Raw genomic sequence first — 20,272 nt, 5'->3', positions numbered from 1 at the left:
TGTGAAAGACCCAAGGACTGGTTCGATGACGATGAAGATAAAGAAATCTGTCTGATATTTAAGTGTATAGTGCCCAAAGACTTGAGAGAAGTCTGTACCAATGAGACAGTTCATGAAAAATTCAAGAAGGCCGTAGGAGCTTGTAAAGTATACTTCACCCCATGGGCTAGTCGAGTCTATCCTAAATTACATGCGTCTATGATGTGTTCGTACAAAATGGATGATCATTTTAAAGAAGAAACCCCCCCCCAGATGTTTAGAGGTCATGAAGTAGCTGACCACAGCATTTCAAGAAGTGGTTGTGTCGCGGGCGGGGAGGGGACGCTGCGCTCACCACGCTGCTCGGGTCCGGCTGCTGCTGCTGCTCGCTCGGTCGGTGGCTCGAGCGGTGGGCCGGATCCCGGGGACTTGAGCAGTGCTCCTCGCCCGTGAGTGAAAAGGGGAATGGTTTTGGGGATTTATTGTCCGTGACGCCACCCACGGTTGTGGTGAGGTTGTGACACCACCGCTGCTCTGGACGGGGATCCCGGGAGCGATGACAGGGAGCAGCTTGGATGTTGTTTTTCCCCTCCGTGGGTAGGGGGTTGGTTGTCCCGGGGCCCGGTGAGGGAGGGATGGCAGGCGGGTTGCGGGGCCTGGTGAGGTGCAGGGTCGCGGGGGCAGCGCGGTGCCGCACGGCACAGTGGTACTCACTCAGCCAATGATGAATACAAAGTCTCCGGTAAAACAAACGGCTGGATGGACGGGTCCCACAGACGGCTGCGGTGGTTCTTCTCCCGGTAGGTTGGCAGTGACTGCCTTTCCCTGCATCTGTGTTATGTTCTCAGTTCTGGTGGCTTCCCACCGGTAACCCGCTCCCCAGCTTGGATGGATGCTGAGGGAGCCCCTTCTGCCCGCAGGCTCTGGCCCTGGGAACTGTAGCCTTGGCGGTGACTGTATTTCCTTTCACTGTTTGAGCTGTCGCCTTCAATCGGGTCTTGACTGCTGGGAAACCCCGGATGTTCCCTTCCTTAACGGATTTGACCGGTTTTTCGGCGACTCCTAGCCTGGTCGGGGTCCGTAGGCCCTGCCGAATGGTGCTGGCTTCTCTTCGTTCCCCGATCCGGTACCGGCGGGCCACCGCCCGTCCCCGGTCCTTACGGTTCACGTCAATCAGCCCCTCCTGCAGACAGTCACCACCGTCTGCCAACCTTGCTGTATGTGCCAGGGCCACGCACCCGGACACGGTCAGTCTCCTCATCTACCACTTCACTCCTCCACTCCTCAAACTACTCGTCACTATCTGACCTTCTTTCCCACCTCAAGGACTGTGAACTCCTCGGTGGGTGGGGCCAACCGCCTGGCTCCACCCCCTGGTGTGGACATCAGCCCCTGGAGGGAGGCAACAAGGATTTTTGTTTGACCTAGATGTGCCTAGCTGGGGTGTGGGGTGTGTTGTTGCAGTACCTGTGACGTCCTGGCTTGTCTAGGGCGCCACATTCCCCCTTAGTAAAATGCAGACCGTCCGCGGGCTGCCCGTCCATCATCAGTTTTATTTTTGTTAACTGTAAAAGATAGAAAACGGTAAAAACATGTAAAAATCACAAACATTTTACAATGGTACGGCTTCTGCTCTTCTCCCACCCAAACAACCTGGCCCTCATGCTGCCCCTAAGAAGTGGGCAGCACCCCTTGACCCCAGTCCAGAACCAAGCTGCCCGAGCGGGTACTGTCTCTTTCAGGGGACCCGCATCCATGGGGACCCCTGAACCCCCAGATGATCGCCACCGGTTACGGTAGTGGCGGGCCTGGGCAATCCCTTTCCTCCAGGCCCATCCTCCCAAATCAGCCTTTCCGGAGGCGGTAACGGATTAGCCAACAATTATTTAGATCCCACTAGTTTGTGGTTGCCCTGCCAGTTCTCGGGCTTGTCCGTAAGAAGTTCCTTATGCAATGGTTGCAGAAAGTCCCTACGGGGACTAGTTGCCGGCAACGGCCGGTTCAATCACGGTTCCAATCAGATAAACTTCGGTTAATCAATCTTATCATTCAAACTTCTTTTAACTTTACTGGTGGTCCCAACGGGGACAACTTGCAGCGGGGCTCCGCTGACCTTGAGGCGGCTACCACTGCAGGGGGTCGGCCCACTCGGGGACTGAGCGGTACATTGGGTTCTCCTTCCATAGGCAGTTCAGTCCAGAACCACTGACGGCCGTTTGGAACGGTGGCGGGGGCAGCGTACTCGGGACCACCTCCTCCATCAGCAGCATTCTCTCTGGACCTCCGGCTGGGGTGCTGTCCCCCGGCTCCCACGCAATCAGGGCTGGTTCTGGAGTTTGGGTGGACTGATCGCGACGCAGCACGGCTGCAGTGGCCCCTTGCTCACGGGCCCCCACTACGGCAACCATTCTGCGCATCTCTACCTTCCAAACCAGCAGCTGCTGCAGGCTCTGCGCCCTCACCTTCAAGCAGAACCGGCCCAGCTCCCACTCCAGCCACGCAGCGGTCCCGGCGGGGAGCTCACCCGGGCCGCAGTCTTCAAAAGCTACTCCTCCTCGGTTCCCCCAGAGCTTAGACGCCTCGGTGGCGGGTACTCCCTTGCTCCAATTCGAGGACGCCGCTATCTCTCCATCCACGTCCCCTTGGTTTCTCTCCGGCACCTCCTTTTCAGGGGCGGAGCTTCGGCTTTCGCGCCTCCACTGCTCGGGAAGACGCTCGAGCGGGGAACTTTTCGCGCCCAAGATGGCGGCTTCTGAAAATTTTCGGCCGGACACCTCCGGCGGGACACAAGGCGCACTTCTACCAAGCGGTAGAATGGTAAGATCCTGTTCGTGACGCCAAGTTGTCACGGGCGGGGAGGGAACGCTGCTCTCACCCACTGCTCGGGTCCGGCTGCTGCTGCTGCTTGCTCGGTCGGTGGCTCGAGCGGTGGGCCGGATCCCGGGGACTCCTCGCCCGTGAGTGAAAAGAGGAATGGTTTGGGGATATTTATTGTTCGTGACGCCACCCACGGTTGTGGTGAGGTTGTGACACCACCGCTGCTCTGGACGGGGATCCCGGGAGCGATGACAGGGAGCAGCTTGGATGTTGTTTTTCCCCTCCGTGGGTAGGGAGGTTGGTTGTCCCGGGGCCCGGTGAGGGAGGGATGGCAGGCGGGTTACGGGGCCTGGTGAGGTGCAGGGTTACGGGGGCAGCGCGGTGCCGCACGGCACAGTGGTACTCACTCAGCCAATGATGAATACAAAGTCTCCGGTAAAACAAACGGCTGGATGGGCGGGTCCCACAGATGGCTGCAGTGGTTCTTCTCCCGGTAGGTTGGCGGTGACTGCCTTTCCCTGCACCTGTGTTATGCTCTCGGTTCTGGTGGCTTCCCACCGGTAACCCGCTCCCCAGCTTGGATGGATGCTGAGGGAGCCCCTTCTGCCCGCAGGCTCTGGCCCTGGGAACTGTAGCCTTGGCGGTGACTGTATTTCCCTTCACTGTTTGAGCTGTCGCCTTCAATCGGGTCTTGACTGCTGGGAAACCCCGGAGGTTCCCTTCGCTAATGGATTTGACCGGTTTTACGGCGACTCCTAGCCTGGTCGGGGTCCGTAGGCCCTGCCGAATGGTGCTGGCTTCTCTTCGTTCCCCGATCCGGTACTGGCGGGCCACCGCCCGTCCCCAATCATTACGGTTCACGTCAATCAGTCCCTCCTGCAGACGGTCACCACCGTCTGCCAACCTTGCTGTATGTGCCCGGGCCACGCACCTGGACACGGTCAGTCTCCTCTGCTACCACTTCACTCCTCTACTCCTCAAACTACTCGTCACTATCTGACCTTCTTTCCCGCCTCCAGGACTGTGAACTCCTCGGTGGGTGGGGCCAACCGTCTGGCTCCACCCCCTGGTGTGGACATCAGCCCCTGGAGGGAGGCAACAAGGATTTTTGTTTGACCTAGATGTGCCTAGCCGGGGTGTGGGGTGTATTGTTGCAGTACCTGTGACGTCCTGGCTTGTCCAGGGCACCACAGTTGTAGAGAAGAAATGGTTAATTGGGCTTGCATTATGAACACTGAGAAATTATGTTTAGCAAGCCAGGCAGATTCTGGGTTTTACAGCTGTCATATCGGAAGCAGACAGTGAAACATTTCAAATGTTTGGAAAGAGTGAAGAAGTAGTCAAGAAAGCTTGACATTTTCTGGAAGATTTCATCCAGGTGCCCTGAAATCTTTTTGGGAAAGTTATTGGAAAAAGTGGAAAAATTATTCAGGAGATTGTGAATATGTCTGGTGGGACGAGAGTGAGAATTGATTATCATACTGAAGCCAAGATACCCTGTGAAGTTGGTATGTTTCTGTTTATTGTTGTGGGAACAAAAGATTGTGTTAAAAATGTACGGGTTCTCCTGGAATATCGCCTGGGATACATTGAAGAATTGAAGCATTTGAACCTGGAAGGACACAGGTTTGCGGAACAAGTTTATCAAGTTGGTATGAGGTAGCGATTGCTTTTGGGCTGGGGCCCAGAGAAAGAAAATTGTGTTCTACCTGGTAACTTTGTTGTCTGGGATGTCAGAGGGTGCAGGCTCTATGGTAGAAGGGGCCAAACCCCTGAAAAGAAATCCAAAAGAAAGGATGGACGGAGTGACGGCCCCTGTAGCATACTAGGTAACTCAGGGTCAGACCAGACAGTAGATTTGACTATAAGTGAGTCTCACTACCACAATAACCGTTGCAAGTGATCATGGAGATAGAGGTTTCACAAACAGACATATCTAAGAGATTGGTTGACTAAAAAGGGTCTGGTGAAAGACTATCTCAAGGGTTGATGCCCAAAGTCTACAGAAAAGACTCTCGGGAAATGAATGTTGCTAAGATATGTAAGATGGTGACCGACATCATTGTAAATGGCTGCTATGTATCCCAGAGGTGTTTTTCTCTGGGATGTAAACCTGGAATGTCTATGCTGGTACCTTTAGTGCTACAAGTTTTAATAAAGACCCCGTTACACGCTACGATATATCTAACGATATGTCGTCGGGGTCACGGATTCCGTGACACACATCCGGCATCGTTTGATATATCATAGCGTGTGACAGCTACGAGCGACTGTTAACGAACAAAAATACTCACCTTATCATTGCTCGTTGACACGTCGCTCATTTTCAAAAACTCGTTCAATTTCAGCGCGCCGGTTGTTCATCGTTCCCGAGGCAGCACATGTCGCTCCGTGTGACACCTCGGGATCGACGAACTTCAGCTTAACTGCGGCCGCCGGCAATGCGGAAGGAAGGAGGTGGGCGGGATGTTACGTCCCGCTCATCTCCGCCACTGCACTTCTGTTGGGCGGCCGCTGTGTGACGTCGCTGTGCCGAACTTCTCTCCCCCTTCAGGAAGAGGATGTTCGCCGCCCACAGCAAGGTCGTTCGGGAGGTAAGTACGTGTGACGGGGGTTACCGACTTTGTGCGACACGGGCAACAAATTGCCCATGTCGCACAAACAATGGGGGCGGGTGCGATCGCATATGCGATCGCACGATAAATCGTCTCATGTAACGAGGCCTTAAGGCAGGGGTCAGGAACCTTTTTGGCTAAGAGAGCCGTAAACGCCACATATTTTGAAATATAATTCCGCGAGAGCCGTACAATATGTTTAAAGGGCCATTGACAGATCAATCGCTCCAATGTTCACTTAGTACAGCAAGGAATGCTCCTCCCTGCTGTATAAAGCCACAACTGGACTGAAACAATGGTAATTAGCAGTAAAAAAATCAAATAAATAACTTACATTGTGAACTTGCGATGCATGACATCAGTCCAGCAGTCTGGCTTCTTCTTTTTCCTGCGCATGACTGGAAGCTGGCATTCTTCCCACCTGATGTTGAGAGAATGCCAGCTTTGAGGAATTCGCAGAAGGAAGAAGCTGGAATATTGGACATGTCACACAACGCATTGTCAGTTATGTCAATTATCTATTTTATTATTTTACAGCGAATTATTGTTTAGGTCCAGCGGTGGCTTAGTGCAGCAGAGAGGAACACTCCTTTGTGTACTAAGTGACCGCTGGAGCAATTGTATCTGTCAGTGGCCCAGACACCCTGCTTCCCATACAGCCTGCACCCCCCATATCACACACACACACACTGCTCCCCATACAGCCTGCACCCCCCATATCCCACACACACACACTGCTTCCCATACAGCCTGCACCCCCCAGATTTCACACACTACACCCCCATATGTCACATACCCTGCTTCCCATACAGCCTGCACCCCCCCATATCACACACACACACTGCTCACCATACAGCCTGCACCCCCCATATCACACACACACACTGCTCCCCATACAGCCTGCACCCCCCATATCCCACACACTACACCCCCATATGTCGCATACCCTGCTCCCCATACAGCCTGCACCCCCATATCACACACACTACACCCCCATATCTCACACACCCTGCTTCCCATACAGCCTACACCCCCATATCTCTCACACCCTGCTTCCCATACAGCCTGCACCCCCCATATCACACACACTCACACTGCTCCCCATACGGCCTGCACCCCCCATATCCCACACACACACACACTGCTTCCCATACAGCCTGCACCCCCCATATCACACACACACACACTGCTCCCCATACGGCCTGTAGCCTTGGCGGTGACTGTATTTCCTTTCACTGTTTGAGCTGTCGCCTTCAATCGGGTCTTGACTGCTGGGAAACCCCGGATGTTCCCTTCCTTAACGGATTTGACCGGTTTTTCGGCGACTCCTAGCCTGGTCGGGGTCCGTAGGCCCTGCCGAATGGTGCTGGCTTCTCTTCGTTCCCCGATCCGGTACTGGCGGGCCACCGCCCGTCCCCGATCATTACGGTTCACGTCAATCAGCCCCTCCTGCAGACGGTCACCACCGTCTGCCAACCTTGCTGTATGTGCCCGGGCCACGCACCTGGACACGGTCAGTCTCCTCTGCTACCACTTCACTCCTCTACTCCTCAAACTACTCGTCACTATCTGACCTTCTTTCCCGCCTCCAGGACTGTGAACTCCTCGGTGGGTGGGGCCAACCGTCTGGCTCCACCCCCTGGTGTGGACATCAGCCCCTGGAGGGAGGCAACAAGGATTTTTGTTTGACCTAGATGTGCCTAGCCGGGGTGTGGGGTGTATTGTTGCAGTACCTGTGACGTCCTGGCTTGTCCAGGGCACCACAGTTGTAGAGAAGAAATGGTTAATTGGGCTTGCATTATGAACACTGAGAAATTATGTTTAGCAAGCCAGGCAGATTCTGGGTTTTACAGCTGTCATATCGGAAGCAGACAGTGAAACATTTCAAATGTTTGGAAAGAGTGAAGAAGTAGTCAAGAAAGCTTGAAATTTTCTGGAAGATTTCATCCAGGTGCCCTGAAATCTTTTTGGGAAAGTTATTGGAAAAAGTGGAAAAATTATTCAGGAGATTGTGAATATGTCTGGTGGGACGAGAGTGAGAATTGATTATCATACTGAAGCCAAGATACCCTGTGAAGTTGGTATGTTTCTGTTTATTGTTGTGGGAACAAAAGATTGTGTTAAAAATGTACGGGTTCTCCTGGAATATCGCCTGGGATACATTGAAGAATTGAAGCATTTGAACCTGGAAGGACACAGGTTTGCGGAACAAGTTTATCAAGTTGGTATGAGGTAGCGATTGCTTTTGGGCTGGGGCCCAGAGAAAGAAAATTGTGTTCTACCTGGTAACTTTGTTGTCTGGGATGTCAGAGGGTGCAGGCTCTATGGTAGAAGGGGCCAAACCCCTGAAAAGAAATCCAAAAGAAAGGATGGACGGAGTGACGGCCCCTGTAGCATACTAGGTAACTCAGGGTCAGACCAGACAGTAGATTTGACTATAAGTGAGTCTCACTACCACAATAACCGTTGCAAGTGATCATGGAGATAGAGGTTTCACAAACAGACATATCTAAGAGATTGGTTGACTAAAAAGGGTCTGGTGAAAGACTATCTCAAGGGTTGATGCCCAAAGTCTACAGAAAAGACTCTCGGGAAATGAATGTTGCTAAGATATGTAAGATGGTGACCGACATCATTGTAAATGGCTGCTATGTATCCCAGAGGTGTTTTTCTCTGGGATGTAAACCTGGAATGTCTATGCTGGTACCTTTAGTGCTACAAGTTTTAATAAAGACCCCGTTACACGCTACGATATATCTAACGATATGTCGTCGGGGTCACGGATTCCGTGACACACATCCGGCATCGCTTGATATATCATAGCGTGTGACAGCTACGAGCGACTGTTAACGAGCAAAAATACTCACCTTATCATTGCTCGTTGACACGTCGCTCATTTTCAAAAACTCGTTCAATTTCAGCGCGCCGGTTGTTCATCGTTCCCGAGGCAGCACATGTCGCTCCGTGTGACACCTCGGGATCGACGAACTTCAGCTTAACTGCGGCCGCCGGCAATGCGGAAGGAAGGAGGTGGGCGGGATGTTACGTCCCGCTCATCTCCGCCACTGCACTTCTGTTGGGCGGCCGCTGTGTGACGTCGCTGTGCCGAACTTCTCTCCCCCTTCAGGAAGAGGATGTTCGCCGCCCACAGCAAGGTCGTTCGGGAGGTAAGTACGTGTGACGGGGGTTACCGACTTTGTGCGACACGGGCAACAAATTGCCCATGTCGCACAAACAATGGGGGCGGGTGCGATCGCATATGCGATCGCACGATAAATCGTCTCGTGTAACGAGGCCTTAAGGCAGGGGTCAGGAACCTTTTTGGCTAAGAGAGCCGTAAACGCCACATATTTTGAAATATAATTCCGCGAGAGCCGTACAATATGTTTAAAGGGCCATTGACAGATCAATCGCTCCAATGTTCACTTAGTACAGCAAGGAATGCTCCTCCCTGCTGTATAAAGCCACAACTGGACTGAAACAATGGTAAATAGCAGTAAAAAAATCAAATAAATAACTTACATTGTGAACTTGCGATGCATGACATCAGTCCAGCAGTCTGGCTTCTTCTTTTTCCTGCGCATGACTGGAAGCTGGCATTCTTCCCACCTGATGTTGAGAGAATGCCAGCTTTGAGGCATTCGCAGCAGAAAGAAGCTGGAATATTGGACATGTCACACAACGCATTGTCAGTTATGTCAATTATCTATTTTATTATTTTACAGCGAATTATTGTTTAGGTCCAGTGGTGGCTTAGTGCAGCAGAGAGGAACACTCCTTTGTGTACTAAGTGACCGCTGGAGCAATTGTATCTGTCAGTGGCCCAGACACCCTGCTTCCCATACAGCCTGCACCCCCCATATCACACACACACACACTGCTCCCCATACAGCCTGCACCCCCCATATCCCACACACACACACTGCTTCCCATACAGCCTGCACCCCCCAGATCTCACACACTACACCCCCATATGTCACATACCCTGCTTCCCATACAGCCTGCACCCCCCCATATCACACACACACACTGCTCCCCATACAGCCTGCACCCCCCATATCACACACACACACTGCTCCCCATACAGCCTGCACCCCCCCATATCCCACACACTACACCCCCATATGTCGCATACCCTGCTCCCCATACAGCCTGCACCCCCATATCACACACACTACACCCCCATATCTCACACACCCTGCTTCCCATACAGCCTACACCCCCATATCTCTCACACCCTGCTTCCCATACAGCCTGCACCCCCCATATCACACACACACACACACTGCTCCCCATACGGCCTGCACCCCCCATATCCCACACACACACACACTGCTTCCCATACAGCCTGCACCCCCCATATCACACACACACACACTGCTCCCCATACGGCCTGCACCCCCCATATCCCACACACACACACACTGCTTCCCATACAGCCTGCACCCCCCAGATCTCACACACTACACCCCCATATGTCACATACCCTGCTTCCCATACAGCCTGCACCCCCATATCACACACAATACACCCCCATATCTCACACACCCTGCTCACATATCTCACCCTGCCTGTACCCCAACTTACCCCTCTCAAACATTCTGCACCCCTTCACATGCTTCTGTCACAGTCTGCAGCCCTCATATGCCCCTCACCCTGCAGCCCCCCTCACCCTCATGTCCCCTCTTTTCTTATTACCAGTCATCATGTGTCCATTATCTCCTTCAGGATTCAGTATCTTGCTTTCTGCCCGGCCTCCTGTGTCTCCTCCCACACAGTCACATGGGCGTGACATCATCGCAGGTCCTGCAGGATGGAGATTCCGTCTGCTGTGCAGGTCAGGACTAGCACTCCTGCAGCTCAGACACGGCTGGTGGCCTCTCCAGGTCAGGGGCCCCTCTACTGACACTGGGCTCCCCTGACTCACAGTTCGGCCACTACACAGCAGCACTACACATAGACGCAGAGCGGCAGCCGGGCCCCTATGTGTACTAGTGCCGCTGTGTAGTGGCCGGCCTGTGAGTCAGGGGAGCCCAGTGTCAGTAGAGGGGCGGCTCACTTCTCGTTCCCCCGCTGATCCGGTCTCCTCGGCGCATCGTCCATTGCTGTCGCTCGCTGACCTCTCAGCAGGCGCGCAGTGATGACGTCACCGCGCTCGCTGCAGAGCTGTCAGAAGAACGCCGACAGTCACAGCGGGGAGAATGATAAGAGAGGGAGCGCGCCGCTCACTCTCTCATCATTGCTCTCAATTGTATCGGCACCTGCGATGCCGATGCAATTGAAAGCTCGATCCTCGGCGGGGGGCGGTGACAGCGCGGCCACCGGGCCCCCCTGAGTAGCCGGGTGCTGGCGCCGGCCCTGATCCTTCCCATAGACAGGTAGGAGCCCTGTCTGCGAGCCAGATACGGCCATCAAAAGAGCCATATCTGGCTCGCGAGCCATAGGTTCCCGACCCCTGCCTTAAGGCATTCAAAGTATCGAGTACATTGCGGGAGCACCAATCTGAGGAGAGAGGAATTGCAATCCCTTGCCCTATCCCTTACGTGCCACAATTGATATCAATTGCTACCTTTAGAGAGTTAAACAGTCAGGGACAGAGCGGGGACCATCTTTGGCTGTGAGAGCAAGGATTCGGTTGCTGGGAAAGCCGAGTGCCTAGAAGCGAATGTGCTGGGCACAGCTTTTGTGCCTCTGTGATTGCCAGAATCTACCAGTACGTCCAAGGTCGGGAAGTCCCCGACTAATAGGACATACCGATGCATCACAGCTCATGAAGGGGTTAAGATTTTCTATTTGTAAATATTTTTTTTCCCTATAGAGTGATGGATTACAAAATTGTTTTGAAATTACCTTTTCATAACCTTTCCCAGACTGATGGGCAGCAAGAATTGCTTCTCTACAATCATTGCTGATGTCTTTATTCTTTAGCATTGTGATAACATATGCCTAAATGCTCCAGACCAGCAAACTGACAAAATGTCTAATTTTATGGAGTTGGTCACTAGAAATGAGCAAATAGATTCAATGGAAATTAAATTTTGTTAAATTTTATAAAATTTGCTGAAATCAAACTCAACTAATTTAAACAATTTATGATTTGAGTTGTACAAATTGCCACCGTAAATAACCACAACCATTTTACATATTGCTGAAGATTACATCAGCCACAGAAGACTCACATGACCTCAGGCATGGGCGCACAGACTTCCCAATAATGCCTTGCAGCGACCACATCACATGGCATAGCACAGCTAATTAAGAGGGAAAAACAGAGCTTGTATGAAAGTGTGGAGCCCAGGGCTTCTGCAGCGGTCTGGTGCGTTACCTTCAGGGACTCCACGGGACGGTCTGGTCACAGGTAGGGAACCTTCTCCTTTGATTTTCGTGACGCCACTTTCGGTATTACGGTCAGTGGGGACCGCCACTGCAGAGTAAGGGGTACCTGGGGCTGATTGTGGGTGCAGTTAGTTGTAGTGGCCTCCCGAGAGTGAGGCAAGCCCCAGGGCCCTGTGTAAGTGTGTGGAACCACAGGTCGCAGAATGACTCAAACACAGACCAAAAGTCTTTTAACGTGTTTACTCACTGTTTGGTGGTCACTGTGAGATGCCCAGGCGACACTGCGATAACCAGGTGGAACCAGGAATTCCAGAAGGCCGTTCTGAGGGTAGCTGTCCACTCGACCTCCTTGCACTCCTTTGTTTGAGAGGATCCCTTGCTTGAAGGATGGTAGGATTCCTCCAGGGAAGCTTTTTCCAACCCCGCTCCCCTCTCTGGCCCGTCTGCTGGAAGCGTGACCTTGGTGGGATGGCTTCTGGCCCTGTCCCCTTATGGGCCTGCTGATTGCTGCTTGGCTCGGGCACTGTGTTGTAGTGGTGAGGGCATGAAGTACCCCCACCTGAACGTTGAGCAGCTCTGGATGATTAGCTGTCTTCTCTGGGGACCTGTCTCCCCTTGCGGGCTGGAATACCAGGGATCCCCTTACTCAGCCACCTCTCTCTCTGGGTGTCTTTCAGGCTGACCCACAGGTACCCGTTCTCCCGCGTTTTCAGCTACTGCACTCCACAGGGCCTTGCTAGCATGAGAGCCCCTCTGCTCCCTTCCACACTCCTCAACACTCTGCTCCTGACTCTTTGCTCCTCCTTCTCTTCATGTCTGCCCTGCTTCCTAGCAACCAGCCTCTGAGCACACCCCTTGATGGGAATTGAAAGTTAACCCCTTCTGGCTACCCAAGGGTCCCTTCTAACGGTGTGGGAGACCTGGTCACTGTGTGTTTGTGTGTGCACACCTCCTCCTGGCCTTTGGAGATTACCTGGAAGCACTGCCCCAGCATGGGTGCAATACTCTATGGTGCCTGACCAGGTCAGGGGCGCCACAAAAACAGATGCAGGTAACGCAGCAGACACTTTAGGGTGATTCATGATAATGATAGGATGTATGAGCTCCAAGTTCAGCATTGGACAATCACTCTGCACAGTCCAGACAGTAATGTATTATGTAACTGCAGCACTGAAGATAATGTGTAGTATTCTGCAAATAATACAGAGAATGAACTGATAGGGAGAAACAGAGATATGGCAGTGCCAGACTCAGCTGGCATTTGTCCTGCTGCATTCGAATTACACATTTTTTTTTTTCTTCATTCTTAATGCACTAGAAGGCAGCAGCATGCTAGCGCAATATGTTTTACATTAATGGAATGGGCTCAAATTTTGAGGCCATTCCATGCATTCATATTCATGTGAAACCTCACATGTGACCAACTGGCTAAACTGAAATAACATATGTTAGTTGATCAAAGCAAGCGTGATGATGTATTTTTGGGGATTGCGACGAGAATATTATTTTATGGATTAAGGTGTAAGTCACATGGAAATTCCTAAAACTAAAGGGACCACTAGAGAGGAGCAAGGGTAAGGTGGTAGGATCTCAGATTTTGCCCATATTGTATTTTTAGTTGCAAAAGCAAGTTTTGGGAACGGAAACTTTTACATTCATAGAAGGGTTAATAGAAAATTTAATTTGTCAAAATTATGAAAAGCAATTGTAGATTGTGTCAATCAAAAAAATATAATTTTTTACTTATTAGTGGACAAGTTTTCTAAAGAGTTTGCATACTGAAGGAGTTGAACACTTATGCTTGCATTTAAAAATGACTTGATCCATTTCAATAAGAAAAGAGGACAAAAGTTTGAGTCAAAAAAGCAGAAAATGGTTTATTTTAGGAAGTTTCAAACACATTTCAATATTGTACGGCAAACCTTTGCACACATACAACTTTATGACATTTTAAGAACTTGTGTCCAGTGACAGAATGACTATACATATAGTGGAACCAAATGACATTTTGCTGATCTATATAGAAGATGTTCTTTCATCTATTTAATTTCTCCACTAAACCAAATCAAATTAACAATTAATGCAAATCTATTACATGAACATCACATGGGAAATTAAGTAACACAGTACAAAGCACAAATGAATTCTTTGCTTCCAATAATGGGCTGTTCATGAAAGATGGAGTTACTATAGTTTTGCATAGACAAACTGCAGACCATGCTGAAGAGGACAGTGCTAAGAAATGCAGGTGAAATGTGGTATATATAAGACAATGATGTGTTAGAAATGCTGAAGGCACAACTCCTTATGTAGAATCTTGATACACCAAAATATGTAGCAATATGGGTGCAGTTGTTGAACTTGCGTCTGAGCCCGGGTGCTTAAGATGGTTAAATATAAAAAGGTAAAAGTAAAAAATATACATGATGTCTGAGACCTTTTATTGATACATATGGTTGGAGTTGATGATCAGATCTCATTAGGGAGTTCAGTATTTCAGCTATCTCGTATAGCATTGCATCAAATGTTTTAATCTTTTAAAACTTAAACACATGACTTATAATACCACATTTTTTTGTGCATTGCATATGGTGAGATGTCAAAAACCTAAAGGGAAAGATAAGTATTATCTACTTTAAAGGCATGGATGGCTAAGTGTAAGGAAGTACAGGGAAGCACAAATTTAGGAAGTTGCACATTAAACCTTACAAGCTTTAGGCTTTTCTTGTGGTTGATGTTGTTTTTCTGACAATACTAACACTGGAGCTGCTTCCACCGGTAGAGTAACCCCCAGGGCTGAGCAGACCACCAGTGCCATGGTCAACAGAAACACTATGTAATCCCCCTGAGCCATATCCAGAACTAGATCCCAAGCCGCTTCCACTACTAAATCTGCTGCCGATATTTCTTCCACTGCTGGCGCTGAATCCTGATCCTCCGTGCTGGATTCCACTTCCAGATTCATAACTTCCTCCACCAGAAGAAAGGACTCCACCAGTGCTGGCGCTTACCACGGCTGTGAAGAATAAAATATTAGTTACTGTTTTTCCAAAAATTAGTAATGATGATTGCGATATCTGGTGTGATACTTACAGATGCTGACACAGCCACCATCACCGGACAATCTGAAGAAGAAAAAAAATAGAGAATTGAGTAAAAAAAAAAATTGAAGAATATCAGAGTATAAATATATCTGAAAGAGCCAATCCCTATGAGATTTTCTAAAACTTTAGACCCCTACAAGTTAGAGAGTAAAAATATGTGTGGGCATAATTTTGGAAATCTGGAGAATAGAGATTTCTACATTACACTTCACATAATTGGGAAATATATTTCCATTAAGAGGTAATAATTCCCGCCTGCTGTAAATGACTATTGATTTTATTAGAACAGAAACAATGGTCATGCAATATCGTCTCATACTAAATAGTTGCTTCATCAAGATTTAAGATATAATGAAATTAATGCATACCCCAATAAAATTCTAAAACAGTGTCAAACCATCCAAACTATTTTGCCCATACCACTGATTTTCAGCTTTCTGTGTACACTGTGCATAGGCTAATCAGTAGTGGGACAGGGTTATGTAGAACTCATGAATATGAAAGACTACATGATAGTAGGTTTACTAGTCATCAATGATAATCTCCTGCTGATAAAACAGATTTTCCCAAAATTACAGCAAGTAGCCAAGAAAGTGACACATCACTGGCATTACGGGCTATGTCTCTACTTTGTACTGTTCTCAGCTTATTTAAATGGAATCATGTTAAATTCATTTAGATACTAGAATTACATTTTAACTTAGATTAAATTAAAGCAAAAGCGTCCTTTCACTATTTTATGGATTTTCATGCAATTAAACTGATACTATTTTACTGATTTATGCAATCTCTATTTACTGAGCAGTTCAATATTATTAGTTGATTCTAAAGAGCAGCTGTTTTGAAGCCGGGAGAGGTTTGTAACAGTAAAACCAGAAATGTTTGCCCACATGTTGACTACTTCATATTCCATAGCTTAAGTTCAGAGAATCAAAATGATATGTTCATTTCTAGTGCTAATTTGCTTTTACAAAAATAATCAGTTGCTTTACTACTCACCTGCTCTCCTCCCCTTCCAGCAGTTTCCTGTAGGTGGCAATCTCAATATCCAGAGCCAGCTTGACGTTCATCAGCTCCTGGTATTCACGCAGTTGGCGAGCCATGTCCTGCTTGGCCTTCTGGAGAGCATCCTCCAAGTCTGTGAGTTTATTCTTGGCATCTCGGACAGCAGCTTCACCACGTTCTTCAGCTTCGGTTATAGCTGCTTCTAACTTGGCACGCTTTAGAGTATGATAGAAAATAGTTTAGAAATGATAATACTTTGAATTTAATTTATTCAGCAAGAATATATATTTGTATTTTACAGATGCAGGCTGTGTACGTTCATGGTTCATGGTTGAGAAATTGACTGACATTTGGTTATATATATATATAATAATGGTACCTGTGCTTTTGCATGTTCGATTTCTCCCCTAAGTCTGTTTATCATTCTGTTTAGCTCAGCAATTTCATTTTTGGTGTTTCTTAAATCATCGCCATGCTTATTAGCAGAGACACACAGCTCCTCATACTGAAAAGAAGAACACAAAGAACGCCAGTCAATTAATGTAAGACCCATAGAATCATAGCAAATCATTCATTATGAGTTTTGAACCATATAAATGGAATTGTCCATAACTGTAGCTAGAATGTATTGTGAAGCTTAAGAAGTTTACCTTAGTTTGATACCATGACTCAGCTTCTGCCCTGCTCTTGTTGGCTATATCCTCATATTGAGCTTTGACTTCTGCAATGATACTGTCCATATCCAAATCTCTGCTGTTATCCATGGACACAATAACTGATGTGTCTGAGATCTGGGCATGAAGTTGTTCGATTTCCTAAAATAAAATAATCAACTATTACTTGAAGGTAAGTACCTAAAATAGCAATATTAATTTATTGTTTGAACTTATTTTCATTATTGTGGGGCCATCTTTGGTATTTGTCGCATCAGACCAACATAGATGAAGGTCAAGATCATAGATGAATTCTTTCAGTTCTATTGCTGCTTTACATGGCAGAAAATTAAACAACCAAAGTCACTTTAAGAGCTCAACAATTTCGCTCATGTTATGGAGATATCCAGGTGGATAAGATCAATAGGAAGTAAATAAAAGAAATTTTATAGAATATAATAAGTGGGCAAAAATTGCCTACTGAACTGTTTTGGTTGGAAAGTTGACTAGATATTTTATGGGGTGGTGTTATTAACTATAGTGCTAATATATGCAATAAATTTACCATCTGGTTCATTTCTCGTACGAAGTTGATTTCATCTATCAGTGCTGACACTTTGGCTTCCAGTTCCGTCTTATTCAAGAAGGCTCCGTCCACATCCTAAATTAGAAAGGTTGCATTTTAAAATGTTAAAGTGACAAAGTTCAGGAGACTTTATGTCAAATTATGAGAACTATAGAAACATTTGTATAGCCACATGTTACCAAAGTTGCTGAAGGCCACATATACAAACAAAGCAAAAGTCATCCATCTAGAGGATTCATTGAAAGTCAACCTGAAAGAACATTTTCATTTACATGTATGTATTCACTAATTATTTAATTGGAAAATAATATTCCCACTGGTTAGTTAGAACTAACTGACCAGTCAATACATATAGTGTGGAAAATGATTCTAAAGACTTGATTCTGACTTGTGCCTTTTTTAAAAGAAATTATATCATGAAGAGTATCTTCAGATTGTATGTAAATAATACCTTAAATTTAATTTTCTTAAAGGACGTAATAAAACTTCCGTAATACAAAATTGTGAAATTAAAGTCACAGACTTTACAAATCAGTGTTAAATAGGGCACACATATTAGCAGAAAAAAAGATACATAGGCTGAAAAGATGATTACTTATGAAATACTTTACAGTCTATAGTAAAAGGTTCTTCGGGCAATTAGAATCTAACTGTAAAAAAATCAGTAGTCTCTGGTACATTCTGTCGTGCAATGTACAGTAAATATCAAAATAACTTGTAATAAATGATTCAACATCAACATAATAGTTAAGTTCTTGCCAGTACCTGAACAACATTTTATAGTCTTCCTATTTTTATTACATAAATGACTCATAAAACAATGGATCAGCATTTCCTACATGAAGTAAAATAGATCAGCATAATAACTAGACACAGATGTAATTTGTTGCCCTTAATGTAGGCGAGGAGAATTAGCTGGCTGGCGGAATCACCCATTGCCTAATTCGCACGGCCTGCCAACCCATCCCAAAGTCACTGTTTTACATTTCCAAAGCAAATGGTATTTGTAAGTTTAACATTGTACTTGGTGATTTGGAAAAATTTTGCAGACCTAAACACAAGTCATCCCTAAGTAATTACTAAAATAAACCACAAACCTGAAAACCACAAATTTATAAGAAAAGTCCAAAATTATTTTAGTTCAATACACAGAAATAACATTAGACAATGAAAGTGAAAACATAATTACTTACGGTATATAATATTCCAGAATTAGAAAGGAATATACAAAGATAGCGACATCCCAATACAAAATGTCGATCATTATCATAATCCACATGCAATGTGACAACTTCTAACCTATGTACTCACTTTTTTAAGAACTACAAATTCATTCTCAGCAGTTGTGCGCTTATTGATCTCATCTTCGTATCTGAAGAAAAATTGAAAGGTACAATGTTTGCAATGACAAAAATATCCTCATTACAAATAGAAACAGTCATTTTTATTAATAATTGTTCTTTTAAATTATTGACTTTTTTTTTGCAATTTTTACTTACTTTGATTTAAAATCCTCCACCACATCTTGCATGTTTTTAAGCTCAGCTTCCAGTCTAATTCTATCCCCATTAAGGCCTTCAAGATGCCTTCTTAAATTGTTTATGAAGGTCTCAAAGTGGGGTTCTAGATAACTTTTTACAGTTTTTTGTTCTTGTAAAAGTGTCCATTTAGTGTCCAGCATTTTATTTTGTTGCTCTAGGAAGCGGACCTGTAAATTAATTTAAAAAACAATCATTACAGAATGTGCTTATGATTTAGTTGTTTGTAATCGTAAAATATATTATAAATTCATACCTTGTCGATGAAGGAGGCAAATCTGTTATTGAGGGTTTTAATCTGGTCCTTTTCATCTTTCCTCACTTTTTGTATGTTTGGATCAATCTCCAAATTTAGTGGTGTGAGGAGACTTTGGTTAATGGTAACGGGTGTGATGCCAACTGAACTATGCCCACCACCATATCCACCACCAATTCCAACACCATAACCACCAAATCCCCCACCAACACCAAATCCAGCACCAGCACCATATCCACCACCAGCACCAAATCCAGAGCCAGCACCATATCCACCACCAACTCTACAGCTTAAGCTTGAGCTACCACCTCCAAAGCCAGATCCACGTCCACCATATACATATGAACTCCTTATTGGCTGAACACTTCCAACTGAGATTCTGCTGCCACCTGAGCCTGAATTGTAAAGGCTTCTGCTACCAAAGCTTGGTCCTCTTCGGTAAGAGGTTGCACTGAATCCACTAACATTCCTTGGTGTATAGGAAGAAGAAGAGCTGAAGTTTTTAGCTCCAGATTTAAAGGAAGTACGGCAGGTTTGGGTAGGCATTTTGGCTTGTTATTCAGGGTATGTAAAAATGATGAGATGGCTGAGGAGTGGAGTTGAGAACAGCTTCTGATAGAACCAGCTCTGTTGGCAGCTATTGGTGGTAAGACCTTATATATAGATGACAATTTGGGTTTGGTCAACAATAAAACAGAGAGACCCTTTTATTGGCTTCTATGGGCTGGCAATGTCCTATCCTATTCACATTTCCTGAAAATAAAGACTCTCTCACACACCTTAGACAAAAATGTAATTATTTATATCTGGCGACGTCTGCCCCATAAAACTATAATAATTTTATACTGTTGAAACTGCAGAATCAGTACTAATGAATCAGTCCGAACTGGCATCCTTCCAGCATTTCTTTGAAAAAAGATAAAATAATCAGAGGGTAAGGTGTTATAATAAATTATTTGCAACTTACAAGTGTACTGCTGTTTAAGTACATATTACTGAAATACATATTTAATAATTACATGACTATATGACAAAGAGACCTCATGAAAGGCTGTGAGAAAAAGGAAAATAAATATAGCCAACCTACATTTTAGGATATAGCTTGATTGCACACGGATCTGTGTAATCAAAATTGAAGTTTAAATATGTTGAGACAGAGCATTTCTGTAATATTGGTCTAGTAGAATTCAGGAAACTTTAGCTCTTACCTTAAGGGAACCTTTACTGGAACCTGTCACCAGATTTAGCCCCTATAAGCTGCAGCGACCACCAGTACGCCCTTATATACAGCATTCTATAATACTGTATATAAGAGCTCAGGCCGCTCTGTATAACATAAAAAAACACTTTTATTATACTCACCTGGGGGGCAGACCGGTCCGA

At 46.5% G+C, this 20,272-nt stretch overlaps 1 protein-coding gene across 1 annotated transcript; it reads right to left on the bottom strand.

Moving 5' to 3' along the window:
- Nucleotides 1-13,598: 13,598 nt before the first annotated feature.
- On the bottom strand, nucleotides 13,599-19,529 carry LOC142292120 (keratin, type II cytoskeletal cochleal-like). The gene is made up of 9 exons (XM_075337246.1): nucleotides 18,890-19,529; nucleotides 18,595-18,803; nucleotides 18,407-18,467; nucleotides 17,075-17,170; nucleotides 16,507-16,671; nucleotides 16,236-16,361; nucleotides 15,851-16,071; nucleotides 14,841-14,872; nucleotides 13,599-14,763 (listed from the first exon to the last, which is right to left on the bottom strand). The coding sequence occupies exons 1-9, from the start codon at nucleotides 19,433-19,435 to the stop codon at nucleotides 14,462-14,464; spliced, it is 1,758 nt and encodes a 585-aa protein (XP_075193361.1). The 5' UTR covers nucleotides 19,436-19,529; the 3' UTR covers nucleotides 13,599-14,461.
- Nucleotides 19,530-20,272: the final 743 nt, after the last annotated feature.

This window comes from Anomaloglossus baeobatrachus, chromosome 2, assembly GCF_048569485.1.
Source record: "Anomaloglossus baeobatrachus isolate aAnoBae1 chromosome 2, aAnoBae1.hap1, whole genome shotgun sequence".
Classification (NCBI taxonomy): domain Eukaryota; kingdom Metazoa; phylum Chordata; class Amphibia; order Anura; family Aromobatidae; genus Anomaloglossus; species Anomaloglossus baeobatrachus.
The sequence above is the reverse complement of the archived record's forward strand: the minus strand, read 5'-3'. Positions and strand labels throughout refer to the sequence as shown.

Coding starts and splice junctions, on each gene's coding strand:
- LOC142292120 (XM_075337246.1), bottom strand. CDS start 19,435: ATGCCTACCCAAACCTGCCGTACTTCCTTTAAATCTGGAGCTAAAAAC. Junction 17,171..18,406: donor AATTTGTAGTTCTTAAAAAA/GTGAGTACATAG, acceptor TTTCTAATTTAG/GATGTGGACGGAGCCTTCTT. Junction 14,873..15,850: donor CTGGAAGGGGAGGAGAGCAG/GTGAGTAGTAAA, acceptor TTTCTTCTTCAG/ATTGTCCGGTGATGGTGGCT.